General features: G+C 44.7%; 1 protein-coding gene across 2 annotated transcripts in view; it reads right to left on the bottom strand.

Moving 5' to 3' along the window:
- Positions 1–12936, bottom strand: part of nav3 (neuron navigator 3) — a 360827-nt gene that overhangs the window by 39675 nt on the left and 308216 nt on the right. For both annotated transcript variants that reach the window (XM_080191445.1, XM_080191444.1), the window contains exons 24-26: positions 10094–10177; positions 8318–8429; positions 5746–5870 (exon numbers count right to left, since the gene is read on the bottom strand). In XM_080191445.1, the coding sequence (XP_080047571.1) occupies positions 5746–5870; positions 8318–8429; positions 10094–10177 (321 nt within the window). The remainder of the gene's footprint in view (positions 1–5745; positions 5871–8317; positions 8430–10093; positions 10178–12936) is intronic.

Genomic DNA, 12936 nt, shown 5'->3' on the forward strand with positions numbered 1-12936 from the left:
TCTTGGTCAGGACATCTATTGTTAACACACACTCACTTTAAATGAAATGATTTCCTTTAGAAAACCAAGCAATACTTCACTGACAGCACATCGAGTGAGGAGCATCAGTTTACAACCTGATTCACAATGTCACAGCTAAAGATTCAAGCACTAACTCATTTAACTTTGTTGCAAGTTGCGTGTAAGAGCAGCTCTGATATGGTCTACTTTAATCATATAATTATTGTCTCGATTTCCCCACCAATAGCAATAGTTTGTTCCTCTGTAGCAGGCCTATCACATTCAAGATTGATGCAAAGAATCATCATATCTCTACAGTGCAGAAGGAGGCCATTTGGCCCATCGAGTCTGCCCTATTGTTTGGCAGACTATCTTACCCGCGCCCACCCCATCCCTTGTAACTCCACTTATTGCTAAACCCCCTAACCCACACATCTTGGGATACTAAGGGTAATTTAGCATGGCCAATCCACCTAAACGACACACCTTTGGAATGTGAAAGGGAACCAGAGCACCCGGAGGAAACCCACGCAGACATGAGGAGAATGTGCAGAATCCACACAGGCAGTGACCTAAGTGAGAATTGAACCCTGCTCCCTGGCACTGTGAGGCAGCATACTGGATACTGGATTCTCACCAAGTCCATTTCTGGGATTCCCAACCCCATGCCCAGATTAAGTGATTTTTGGGAGTGCCCTGAAAGGGGACTGGTTTCCGTCAGAAGCCCACACCTAGGGCTCATGACCTGGCCAATCCCAGTGCAGAGATGGGTAACTCCTATCCCTTTTCAATTCTCATGATGGAGTCTGGCCAGGTTTTTAAAGTTGATGGGTTATGGCCCTTTAGCGGAGTCGTGGATCTTTGTGTGCATGAAGGATCTTTTAAAAATCCAACTGTTGCCCCTTATGTCCCTATGCCAAACTCTGCACTTCCACCTTCCTCGTGGCACCTAATGTCTTCATGCCAAGCTGATTCATGCACGTTGACATACTGTACACTTGATAGAACCAATGAACATCACTGTGTAACCAAAAGAGAACCCTATTACACCACTGTGTAAAATGGGGTGTGCAAAAAAAAGTGACTGTTTGATTACTTTCCCTATGCTTAAGGTAACATCAGGACAAGCTAGCAAAAGTGTTAATCATTCATGCCCTTTGAGGTTTCAGAATCCACAAACCACAAATACTTAAAACCACTTACTTACGTCAACAAACATTGTGAAATTGACCACAAAGATCAGAAAGTCTGATCTGCCAATCAAACAATGTTTTCTTTAAGAAGCAAGAGTTCTGTTATTCTAATAAATGCCTGGGTTTTCAGCTAGGTGTATATAATGAGTAAACTTATTATGCTTGGCTGAGAACCAGGCACCTATTAGAATAAACGTGCATCTCAGGGAAAGTAATCAAAGGATTAAGTTTTTTCAAAGTTTTTTTATACATTCTACTTTACATTGTGTTGTTCATTGGTTCTAGAATGTGTGCAGCGGATCAATGGGCATGGAAGTGCCAGAATTTTGGATAGGAGACATGAGGGGGCATAGGGGGTGAGTGGAAGGGTAAAGCCAGGCTTAGGGGGCATGAGGGGCCTGGGGGTAAGTGGATGGGGAATGGGTGAGGCCTAGATGTTCTATGTGTTCTTCCCAGTGGGACAAAGTGCTAAGACACCGAGGTGGACCTTTTTAAACAGCTCGCCTCTGCATCCAACAGCCCCTTGGCTGCCTCCACACATCTTCCTGGATGGGCTGGCCCGATACACAGCCCCCCCATCCCACTCTCCGGCCAGTGAAGATCCCATCTTGTTGGGCACTTTCCCCCGTGGTCGGCAGGGCCAGGCTGGGGATTTTCCCAACTCCCCCTCCCCATCTCAAGTATGGAAATCCAGGTCATCAACTCTCTCCAAAGATATTGCTAAACAGTGGAGTTTTCATGCCATTTTTCCTGTTTTTATTCATGTTTTTGTTTCCAGTGCATCTTAACAGATATATAGGTTCTTGATTAAAAAGGGGTTATGGGGAAAAGGCAGGAGAATGGGGATGAGAAAGATATCAGCCATGATTGGATGGTGGAGTAGACGCGATGGGCCGAGTGGCCTAATTCTGCTCCTATGTCTTATGGTCTTAATCGGATACGGAATAATGAGGAGGTTCGAGGTTTCTGCTCCAAATAAACTTCACTTGCTCCGAGCGGGAATTCAGAATTGGCTACTGGTGATTGGTTGTTGTTATCTGCCTATTGTAAAGGTGGGTTTTTAATTGGTGGGGATAAGTGGGGATGCGCGCACTGCAATTGGAGCAGAGCTGGACTTGTATCGAAACCGGCCAACCAGACCCCTCAGCTCCAGGCAGCCAATAGGAGCAGACTGGGAGGTAGAGGATTGGTCTAGACAGCAGCCAACACAAAGGAAGAGAAGCCATTGGTCCAGTCAGTGAAGCAATGTTACTGGTGGACTGTGGGGAAGGCAGGCCGCTGGGTAACACTTCTTAAACATAATAAGCTCAGTGTGCTGTATATTCACCTTGTTTACTGCTCAGCTTACATTTATAACAGAAAGAGGAGGAGTTAAAGGTCAGACGATAAAAAGAATCTTAAAATTTAAAAAAAAGAAAAGTTATTGATCACTGTAGCAAGTGTACAGGATCTGATATCAAAGAGTTTTCAGGGAGAGATTAACTGCACCAATTTAACAGCAAAGGGAATCGTTATATGTGCATCATTCTACCTTAGAGAAATCATTCTTTATATAATTTCTCTCAGACCTAATCTGCAAATGTCCTCTAGACACAGCTACAATATTCCAGAAAGGAAGGTCGTTCAGCCCACTGTGCTTGTTTCAGTTCTAGCCCTTCCAGTGGAGCTATCTACTCAAACCTCCTCACCAATTCCTTTATCTGTGCTTTTGTGGCACAATGCTGGTCTCACAAAGATACTCAAGTCTGAGGTCTTTTGTACCAACTGACTCAAGAACAGCTTCTTCCCTGCTGTCATCAGACTTTTGAACGGACAATCTTGCACTGAGCTGATCTTTTTCTACACCTTAGCTATTACTGTAACTCTACATTTTGCGCTTTCTCCTTTCTTTCTCTGTGGGTGACACGATGACACAGTGGTTAGCACTGCTGCCTCATAGCACCAGGGACCCGGGTTCGATTCCTGGTTTGGATCACTGTCTGTATGGAGTCTGCACGTTCTCTCTGTGTCTGCATAGGTTTCCTCCGGGTGCTCCGGTTTCCTCCCACATGCTGGTTCGATACATTAGCCGTGCTAAATTGTCCCTCAGTGTACCCAAACAGGCGCTGGAGTGTAGTGACTAGGGGATTTTCACAGTAACTTCATTGTAGTGTTAATGTAAGCCTGTTTGTGACCCTAATAAATAAGCTTTAAACTATGAATGGTATGCTTTGTCTGTATAGCGCACAAGAAACAATACTTTTCACTGTATACTAATACATGCAACAGTAATAAATCAAATCAAATCACAAAGATGCCTAACCCTTTACCTCTCTCACCTCCTGCAGCCCCATCACCATGTCTGTGCTTTCTAGGACTCGACTCATTTCCAGGATTGAGGAGTTATTGCAGAGAAGGTGGGACTAGCTGGATACCTTCTGTAGTTAAGAAGGGACACTTGCTTTTTTATCCATTCTGGTGTGGAGTATAACAGCAAGGAAGCAATATTGGAGTTTACAGAGCATGGGTTAGGCAACTTAACAGAAATGATCAAATCACTATGGTTGAGGGTCTGAGCCTGTACTCGATGGAGTTTAGAAGGATGAGGGGGGAATCTTATTGAAACTTACAGGATACTGCGAGGCCCTGGATAGAGTGGACGTGGAGAAGATATTTCCACTAGTTGGAAAAACTAGAAGCAGAGCGCACAACCTCAGGCTAAAGAGATGATCTTTTAAAACAGAGATGAGGAGGAATTTCTTCAGCCAGAGAGTGGGGAATCTGTGGAAGTCTTTGCCGCAGAAGGCTGTGGAGGCCGGGTCACTGAATGTCTTTAAGATAGAGATAGATAGGTTCCTGATTAATAAGGGAATCAGGGGTTATGGGGAAAAGGCAGGAGGATGGGGATAAGGAAAACATCAGCCATGATTGAATGGCGGAGCAGACCTGATAGGCCGAGTGGCCTAATTCTGCTCCTTTGTTATGATGGTCATTTAATGGGTCAAATTTTCCCGTCCGGCCTGCCATGGGAATCAGATCAGGCGAGGGGTGGATCATGGAAAGGCCTGTTGATCTCGGACAGGATTTTACGGTTTTGGGACAAGCGAGGCCAGAGGATCCCGCCCCATAGAGTCTAGACTGAGTAAATAAGGAGAAGGCGTTCTCACTAAAAAGGCAGTTTGATAACCACAGGATATAAATTAAACAGCGAAAGAATTGGGAGGGGTGAGGGTGAAGGGGTGCTCTTTATAAGTGGAGAATTCTGATGATCTGGAATGCACCGTCTGAAAGGCTGGTGGAAGCACAGAAACCGAACGTTTTGTGAAGCTGCTACAGACAGCATCGAGAATCAACCACCCACTGTGTGACAGCTCAGTCACCTACACATCAGAGAGGGATAGCACAGCAACACCTCCCACCCGCATTGCTGGAGGACATGTACGAATTGATCAATACTGCAGCAACACTCACAATTGCCTTTGCTGATGTTGCAGCCGCCCGTTGCCAGATTCATTGAATTCAACCTGACAACTTTCTGCTTTTGAATTGAAGGTGATGTGGCTGGGTTTGACAGCGAGCTGTGATCCTCACTCCCCTGCCTAAAGTCTCATTCCAGGATAGGAGCCACTGCCTTGCACCCGTTTAACAGCTGATTGGCCACAAATAGACTGCAGACGGGGGACGTCTGCCCCTCGGCAATTGTCCACCAAAGGGTTCAAATTGTTCCTTGGAGGGTGGATCACCCAACACACGCTTCCCACAACACTGGTGAATCGCAGTGAGCTCAATGGATGGAGGATAGGAGGCTGGAAAACCATTGGCTAGTGTTAATGTGGGCTGGTGGCCAGGACGCAGTACATCCAGCCCATGTGATCTCGAGGGTCAGTGATCCATTGGTGGACCAGACTGCTCCCTACGTTACACATCAGAAAATACTCCATCGACGGAGCAGCATTCCAGAACATTCTAATGTCAGGACAGATACTATGGGAATATGGGTTTCTACAATAACTATTAGGCTTTTGTAATATATCCTTCAGGAGGTGGTGGCATAGGGGGTAGTGTCACTGGACCAGTATTCCAGAGTCCCAAGGCAATGCTCTGGGGACCCAGGTTCAAATCCCACCACAGCAGATTGTGAAATAAAAATCTGGAATTAAAAGTCTACTGATGACCATGAAACCATTGTTGTAAAAGCCCAGCTGGTTCACTAATGTCCTTTAGGGAAGGAAATCTGTCAAAGTTACAATTATTCAGAATAATTACAGTTAGAAGGTTGTCCATTGGAATGAGTGTCAATTGGCTATGACCAACTTTGGTTGATTTTTGATGCCACATTAACAATATCAAAATGAACTCCTGGCCACAGGGAGGTGAACAAAAAGTATTCAAAGCAAATATGTTTCACTTGCTCTTTGTCAATCTGATACAGATTTGTCTTTTTGAACAAACTGATAATTTGAGAATTTATTTTGTCAGAATTTCAGCTTATTAATTTGGAAAGTTCTTCAAACAGATGCAGAACCAAACCTTTTATTGCCAACAAACTCACTCTGAAAAGGATTAAACTTACCCAACTCTGTTTCTTCTTCTTTTTCTTGGAATCAATATCATTCGCGCTGCCGATACTCGAATGGCTGGTCGCGCTGTTGATACTTGAAACACTGTCTGACGAATGCTGTCTTCTGATCCGCATATCTACCAAGATAAATGATTAATATCCTGAGCAACGACAGAGAGTTTCCATCAGTGACACACTGAGGGGCAAGGAATGGGGAGGGGGGGGGGGGAAAGTCATCAGCATTGTCAGGAAGTCATGAGGGGGTCACTGGTGGGTGGCCTTCTCCTCCCCAGAAGGTAGTGGAGGCTGGATTTTTGAATATATTCGAAGCAGAGTTACATAGATTTTGGATAGACAAGGGGGTCACAGTGGTGGGAGGGAGTGAGCAGGGGTTGTGGGGTTGGGGGGTCGGGGGGGGGTAAGCGGTGGTTGTCGGCAGACAGGAAAGTGGAGATGAGACCACAGCCAGATCAGCCCTGATCTTACGGAATGGTGGGGCAGGCACAAAAGGGCTGAATGGCCTATTCCTGCTCCTACGTCCCTAAGTACATACCTGGTAATGTCCATTTTCAAGGTCTATGAAGAAGAGGAGGCTGAGGGGCGGTGATTGCTGATTCAGCACCCCTTTCCCCCCAACCCCCCACTCTCCCCCCGCCCACCAGCAGGGCTTCTTGGGTCTCTACCCTCCCTTCCATCTGTTTGCCGAGTGGGATTTTGGTGGGAAAGTCGGTCAGGTACCCAGCGAGCTGCCCTCCTGCCTGACACAACAACTTGCCAAAAGAATCCGAAAATTCTGGCTGAATTATCTGCTTATAAAAATAGTCTCCAAGCGGGAGACTGCTTCAGACTGCTCAATGATTCAGTGGTGTAGTTACTGGTACCGAGGATGTTGGAGATTCACAGATTCACCTCAGAAATACCGGGGATTAGAGGGAATGAGTTATGGGAATAGGTTATATAAATGTTAACACTGCGGCCTCACAGCGCCAGGGACCCTGATTCAATTGCAGCCTCAGGTGACTGTGTAGAGTTTGCGTGTTCTCCCACACGAGTTTCCTCCGGGGGCTCCAGTTTCCTCCCACACGTCAAAGATGTGTGGGTTAAGTTGACTAGCTATGTTAAACTGCCCCTTAGTATTGGGGGGATTAACAGGCTAAACACATGGGGTTGTGTATATAAGGCCTGGGTGGGATTGTTGTCAGTACAGGCTTGATGGGCCGAATGGCCTCCTTCTGCACTGCTGGGATTCAATGATTCTATTCTATGATTCTATTACATTCTTGAGTTCAGAAGTTGATGGGGTAATCTGATCAAGGGGTTTAAAATAGTGAATTGGGGAGAGGCAGAGAAATCATTTCCTCTGGTAGGGGATGTCTGCAACAAAGATTATTAATCTCCAAACTGGAACCAGGCCATCCAGGACCAATATCAGGTCTCAGTTCCTCACACAAAATGCAATGGAAATCTGGAACATCTTTTCCAGGAGGCTGGGAATACTGGGAACAGTTGAAATTGCCAAGCCTGAGATTGGTTGTTTTTTTTTGCTAGGTTAATGTTGCAAAGTTGAGTAATTGTAAATTGAGGAACAGAATGTTAGAATTTGGTGTCTGTAAAATTATTTTTAAAAATTGTAAAATGCTAAAATTGTAAAATGGTCCTTTTAAAAGATGGTGCTTTTTCATGCTTAGAGAGTTGAACAAAATGTAGCTGCATACAGAGGTCCCAGAATGAAACATTTATATCACAAGGCCATGCAGCAGGGGTTGCCTTGGAAACAGGCTTTCAAGCTTTTGACACTTTTTGAATTCAGCCAGTTTGAATCAGAACGGGCTTTTGAATTTAGCCAGATTAAATCAGGCATGAGGATACCAGAAACCTATTAGATTTGAATTTGACGGTTTTGACAACCTGAGACAATCCTATTGTGAGGGATGTTGGTTATCATCACAGTATAAAAGAAGAGGGCAGTGGGACAATAAGCAGAGAGTGACTGCCACCTGCCAGAGTAACAGCCTCATTTATGTCTCAAGAGAAAGCACCATCTCGATAAAAAAAAGTGCCAAAAAAGACAGAAGTTCCAGTCAGAAGAATCAACAGAGAAAGCTCAGAATATTCCAGAAGATGCCAAACCTGGTTGTAATTTAGAGAGTGACTAAAATTCTATTTTTTTTAAATTAAAAAGTGGGAATTGTTGTTATTCAAACGGCATTCCATTTAAATGGTGGTTTATTCGGTTTGTGAATAGTTTATTTGAATTGTTCACTGTTAGTTAGATAAATAAAATGTGACTTGTTGAATTTTGAGAGTGTGTCAGGGAGTTATTTTGATTTAACCATTAAAAGTTGCTGAAGAGCCGATGGTGCTATTTCTCACATATCTTTAACAGGTGATGAGGCCAGGTACTCCTCTTTGAGTGGTTAGGTGTTTGTTCTCAGGGAGGGGGGGGCAAAATCAATTTCCACTTTGTAAGAGTTAGGATGGGAGGGAAGATGGAGTGAAGCAGGTAAATGGACGTGAGATAGAGATCAACCCATGATCTAACTGGGACAGGCTCGAGGTGGGCTCGTTCTCAGGGTGTGTGTACCTTTGTTGATGTGATCTGGGCCATTCAGCGCTCCCTGGATGGCAGCTTGAGCAGCAGAATTCTGAGTCTTCAGCATCTCGATGGTCTCTCTCAACTCTGTCAATTCCGACTCCTACAGGGAACAGTTCATCAGAGAAATGGGAAACTGTTTTGCTCCAGTCATAGAGGGTTTCCTTTTCCCAGATACCCCCTCACCCCACACAGACATTTGGAATCATCCATGTGAGAAATACACACTCAAGAACACGGCCAACATTTACCCAGTCAAGCCTCTGCTTCACTGGACTGCAGGATCTGAAATCCAATCAGGAGCAGTTTAAGAATTTTAATTCATTCTTGAAAAAAAGCTGGAAATAAGAATCTGTTGTCAGTAAAGGAAACACACACCTGCATCTTCTCAATAGTTAGAACCTTTGATAAGACTTATTGGCAGTGAGGATAGTTCAAGAAATAAAATGGGTTAACTTAAATCTTTGCTGGAAATTATAACATACAAATCAAACGGTCCAGGAGACACTCACGCTCTGAGAATACTCACGCTGTAATGCAGGTGTGAAACTGGGTGGCCTCATTGTGATTGCTTGCTGAGAGCCCAGACTCATAACAAAAAAAAATCAGTGGAGAGATCTGTTTTGACAACTGGAGAGAACTGCTAACTTTGCTTGATTGACATCTTTAAATGGTTATAAGTTATTCCTGTGATCTCTTTTGTTAATGTATATTAGCACAAGATTATGTGGTATGAAGTGTTTGAAGGTGGTTATTGATGCATTATTGGTCTGTCTGATGGACATTTTATAAGATTCCTTTTCTCAAAATGAGTTTTGTGAATGGGTGTTTATATATCTGAGAAGTTCCACCGTTGCCATTTCCCTATATCGCTAAGCTAAAAGCAAAATACTGCAGGTGCTCAAAATGTGAAATAAAAACAGAAAACTCTCTCTGAAGAAGAGTCACACTGACTCAAAATGTTAACTCTGTTTTCCTCTCTCCAGGGACGCTGTTGGATATTCTAAGTTTTTCCAGAATTTTCTGTTTGGTGATGTCACTGTACCGCACTCTGTTCTATGTGTAATATATACCACATGATTTAGCAGGAAGGGTATGAATGGGTGTGGGCGTGAGTTGGCATGGAGGTGGCACAAGCAGTGAGTGGGGTGTTAAGGGGACGTGAGGGGTGAAGGATAGAGGGCTTAACAGCCATTAATACAACTGGGTGGAAGCCCCAGCGAGCAGGGACAGGCAATTTAATCAGCCTGTCTTGGCACTCAGCCAATGACAAAGTCCCCTGTGCTCTGTTTCCGGGGTCAGCAGGTCAGAATCGATCCCAGGCATACTGCCCACCCCCTCAAATTGGTAACTGTGGTATTAGGGGGCCCATTCTACCAAAGGCAGGTTCAGCAAGTTGGGAGGTTTCCTGACCTGAGCCACCCGCCTCAGCAGTGAAAATTGGGACAACCGAGATGAGTTTTGGATTGCTCTAGCAATGAGCTAGCTCAGACATAGTGGGGACGAATGGCCTCCTCTGCACTTCCACACTTCCTTTCTCAATCTACAGCTGACATTTGTTGATAGTCAGTTATCACTAAAGTGAGGGAAAGAGACCTTTCAGGGCTAAAAATGTCAAACCTTACATAGAACATAGAACATAGAACATTACAGCGCAGAACAGGCCCTTCGGCCCACAATGTTGCGCCGACCGTTACACTCCAGCTGACTTGTTACGGTCAATCTAATGGTCACTACATAGTGCTGAGGTTGCCCAGAAAGACTCACCTTCTGTTCTGCGGTCATGGTTAGATTCTGCAGCCGCGAAGTCATGTTACTTAAACTCTGTTCAAAGGCAGCCACCAGGTGAGCCTGAGAATACAGAATTAAAAATAGTCACATCAGAATTTACCAACATCTTCTCCTCAATCTGTTCCTTCTCAATGATACAGCTGAGATCGGGAAGTCAAGCTCTGAGTTATATTCACATTGCTCTCTCGCTCCGTGACTGTAATGTTTAACAAGCACATGAAATTTATAAGGAAGTGTAAAGGACAACATGCCCCTGTCTACATCAACAGGGATGAAATAGAAAGGGTCGAGAGATTCAAGTTTTTAGGTGTCCAGATCACCAACAACCTGTCCTGGTCCCCCCCATGCTGACACTATAGCTAAGAAAGCCCCACCAATGCCTCTACTTTCTCAGAAGACGGAGGAAATTTGCAACGTCAGCTATGACGCTCATCAACCTTTACAGATGCCCCATAGAAAGCATTCTTTCTGGTTGTATCACAGCTTGGTATGGGCTCCTGCTCTGCCCAAGGCTGCAAGGAACTACAAAAGGTCATGAATGTAGCCCAGTCCATCACACAAACCCTTATGTTCTTATGTACAAACCAATCTCCCATCCATTGACTCTGTCTACACTTCCCGCTGCTTCAGAAAAGCAGCCAGTATAATTAAGGACACCACACACCCCAAACATTCTCTTTTCTACCTTCTTCTGTCAGGAAAAAGATACAGAAGTCTGAGGTTACATACCAACTGACTCAAGAACAGCTTCTTCCCTGCTGTTGTCAGACTTTTGAATGGACCTACCTCGCAGGAAGTTGATCTTTCTCTACACTCTAGCTGTGACTGTAACACTACATTCTGCACTCTTCGTTTCCTTCTCTATGAACAGTATGCTTTGTCTGTACAGCGCACAAGAAACAATACTTTTCATTATACATTAATACACGTGACAATAAATATTAGAATCATAGAATCCTACCATGCAGAAAGAGGCCCTTCGGCCCATCGAGTCTGCACTGAACACAATCCCACCCAGGCCCTAACCCCATATCCTACATATTATACCCACTAATCCCTCTAACCTACACATCCCTGGACACTAAGAGGCAATTTCTTAGCATGGCCAATCAACCTAACCCGCACATCTTTGGACTGTGGGAGGAAACCCACACAGACACGAGGAGAATGTGCAAACTCCCCACAGACAGTGACCCAGGCCTGGAGCTGTGAAGCAGCAGTGCTAACCCACTGTGCTACCATGCCACCCAGCAAAACTATTGTCAAACTCCAAAATTCCACTACCACAAAATCCCATTCGCCATGACCTTTTGTACATTAACACCCAATCCAGCGATGCCTCCAATTAAAACCCTAATTCTTGTTTTCAAATCTTTCTCTGGCCTCACACTCCCAGTTTCTGTAACTTCCTCTTGTCCCACATCCCTCTGAGAAATCTGCACTCCTCCATTTCTGTCTCTTACAGATTGCTGGTTTTAATTCACTCCAGTGTTGGTGGTCATGATTTCACCTCTATGGTCTTTATGCTTTAATTCCTTCTGGAAACTTCTTCAGCTCCCTACCTCGCATTGATTTGTTTTCTAAGTCCATCATTGGAACATTAGGTTATTTGTTCTAATGTCATTCTTCTCTGGGGCTCAAGGTGTCCGGTCACACTAATCAAATTTTAAAGAAAAAGAGAAAGACTTGCATTTATATAGCACCTTTCATGACCACCAGATGTTCCAAAGTGTTTGACTGTCAACAAAGTCCTTTTGAAGTGTGATCATTGGCATGTAGGAAACTTGCAGTGGGATTGTGCACAGCAAGTTCCCACAAACAACCCTGAGGTAATCGTCATCTGTTTGTGTGGTGTTGATTGAGGAATAAATATTGGTCAGGTCCACTCGTGAGGACTCCCTGCTCTCCTTCAAAACAGTGCGCTAAGATCTCTTACATCCTCCCTCAGGGCAATGGGGCTTCAGTCTGACATCACATCCAAAGGACAGAGCTCTGTCAGCGATGCTTCCTCAGTACCAACCCAGCCTACTCAATCCCAGGAGCAAGACTTCAACCTGGAATCTTCCAATTCAGATACAACAGTGCGGCCAACCCAGTCAGCATTACCCCCTTTAGGCCTCAGCCTCCAGCTGGATTTGGAACTGTGCAGGAAGAGGCTCAATCTCTAGAAACAAGTCTATCTTAATCAGAACAGGAATCCCAGCCCCAGTGAAATATTCAGAGGATTTTGGCAGATTTGTGGGGTTATCTCCATGGAAATAGAAGTTTGGTGTTGCCAGAAGAGGCAGAATAGCTGCAGAAACTTGGTGCAGGTAGCTCAGGAGGCGTTGATTAATTCTGGAAGAGTGGAGTCTTGATGCATGCTGGTTTAGCCAGTTCAAGAACTTGACAATTTGCGAATGTTTGTGGATGTTTCTCCTTCAATGGTTTCATCTTTCCACACAGACACACACACACACTGCTCCCCTCAGCCCAGCCTGGCCAACACTGAGCTCCCAGTGGGAGGACTGAACTTTGGCAAATTTACCCTGGGAAGCTGGACAGAAATCAGGCAGCTCCGCTGAGATGGAATTCCTGGCTTCATTGACAAAAGACAAACTGGACATCTGGAACCTTTCCAGATTCCAATCACAGAATTCCAGATCACCTCAAATCTCTGCAAAAAAAACCCCCGATTTCCTTGTGCAGGAAACTGCTTCAGTCACAGACAGTATCAGTATTCAGAACCTCGAGTGCATTTAAGCGTCAGGGCTAATGACATGCCTCATTACAACTTAATAACTTTCCCTGTCAATTCAACTGTTGCTAAGTGGAACATC

Source organism: Carcharhinus amblyrhynchos, chromosome 6 (genome assembly GCF_965287045.1).
Source record: "Carcharhinus amblyrhynchos chromosome 6, sCarAmb.v2.hapA, whole genome shotgun sequence".
In the NCBI taxonomy this organism is placed as follows: Eukaryota; Metazoa; Chordata; class Chondrichthyes; order Carcharhiniformes; family Carcharhinidae; genus Carcharhinus; species Carcharhinus amblyrhynchos.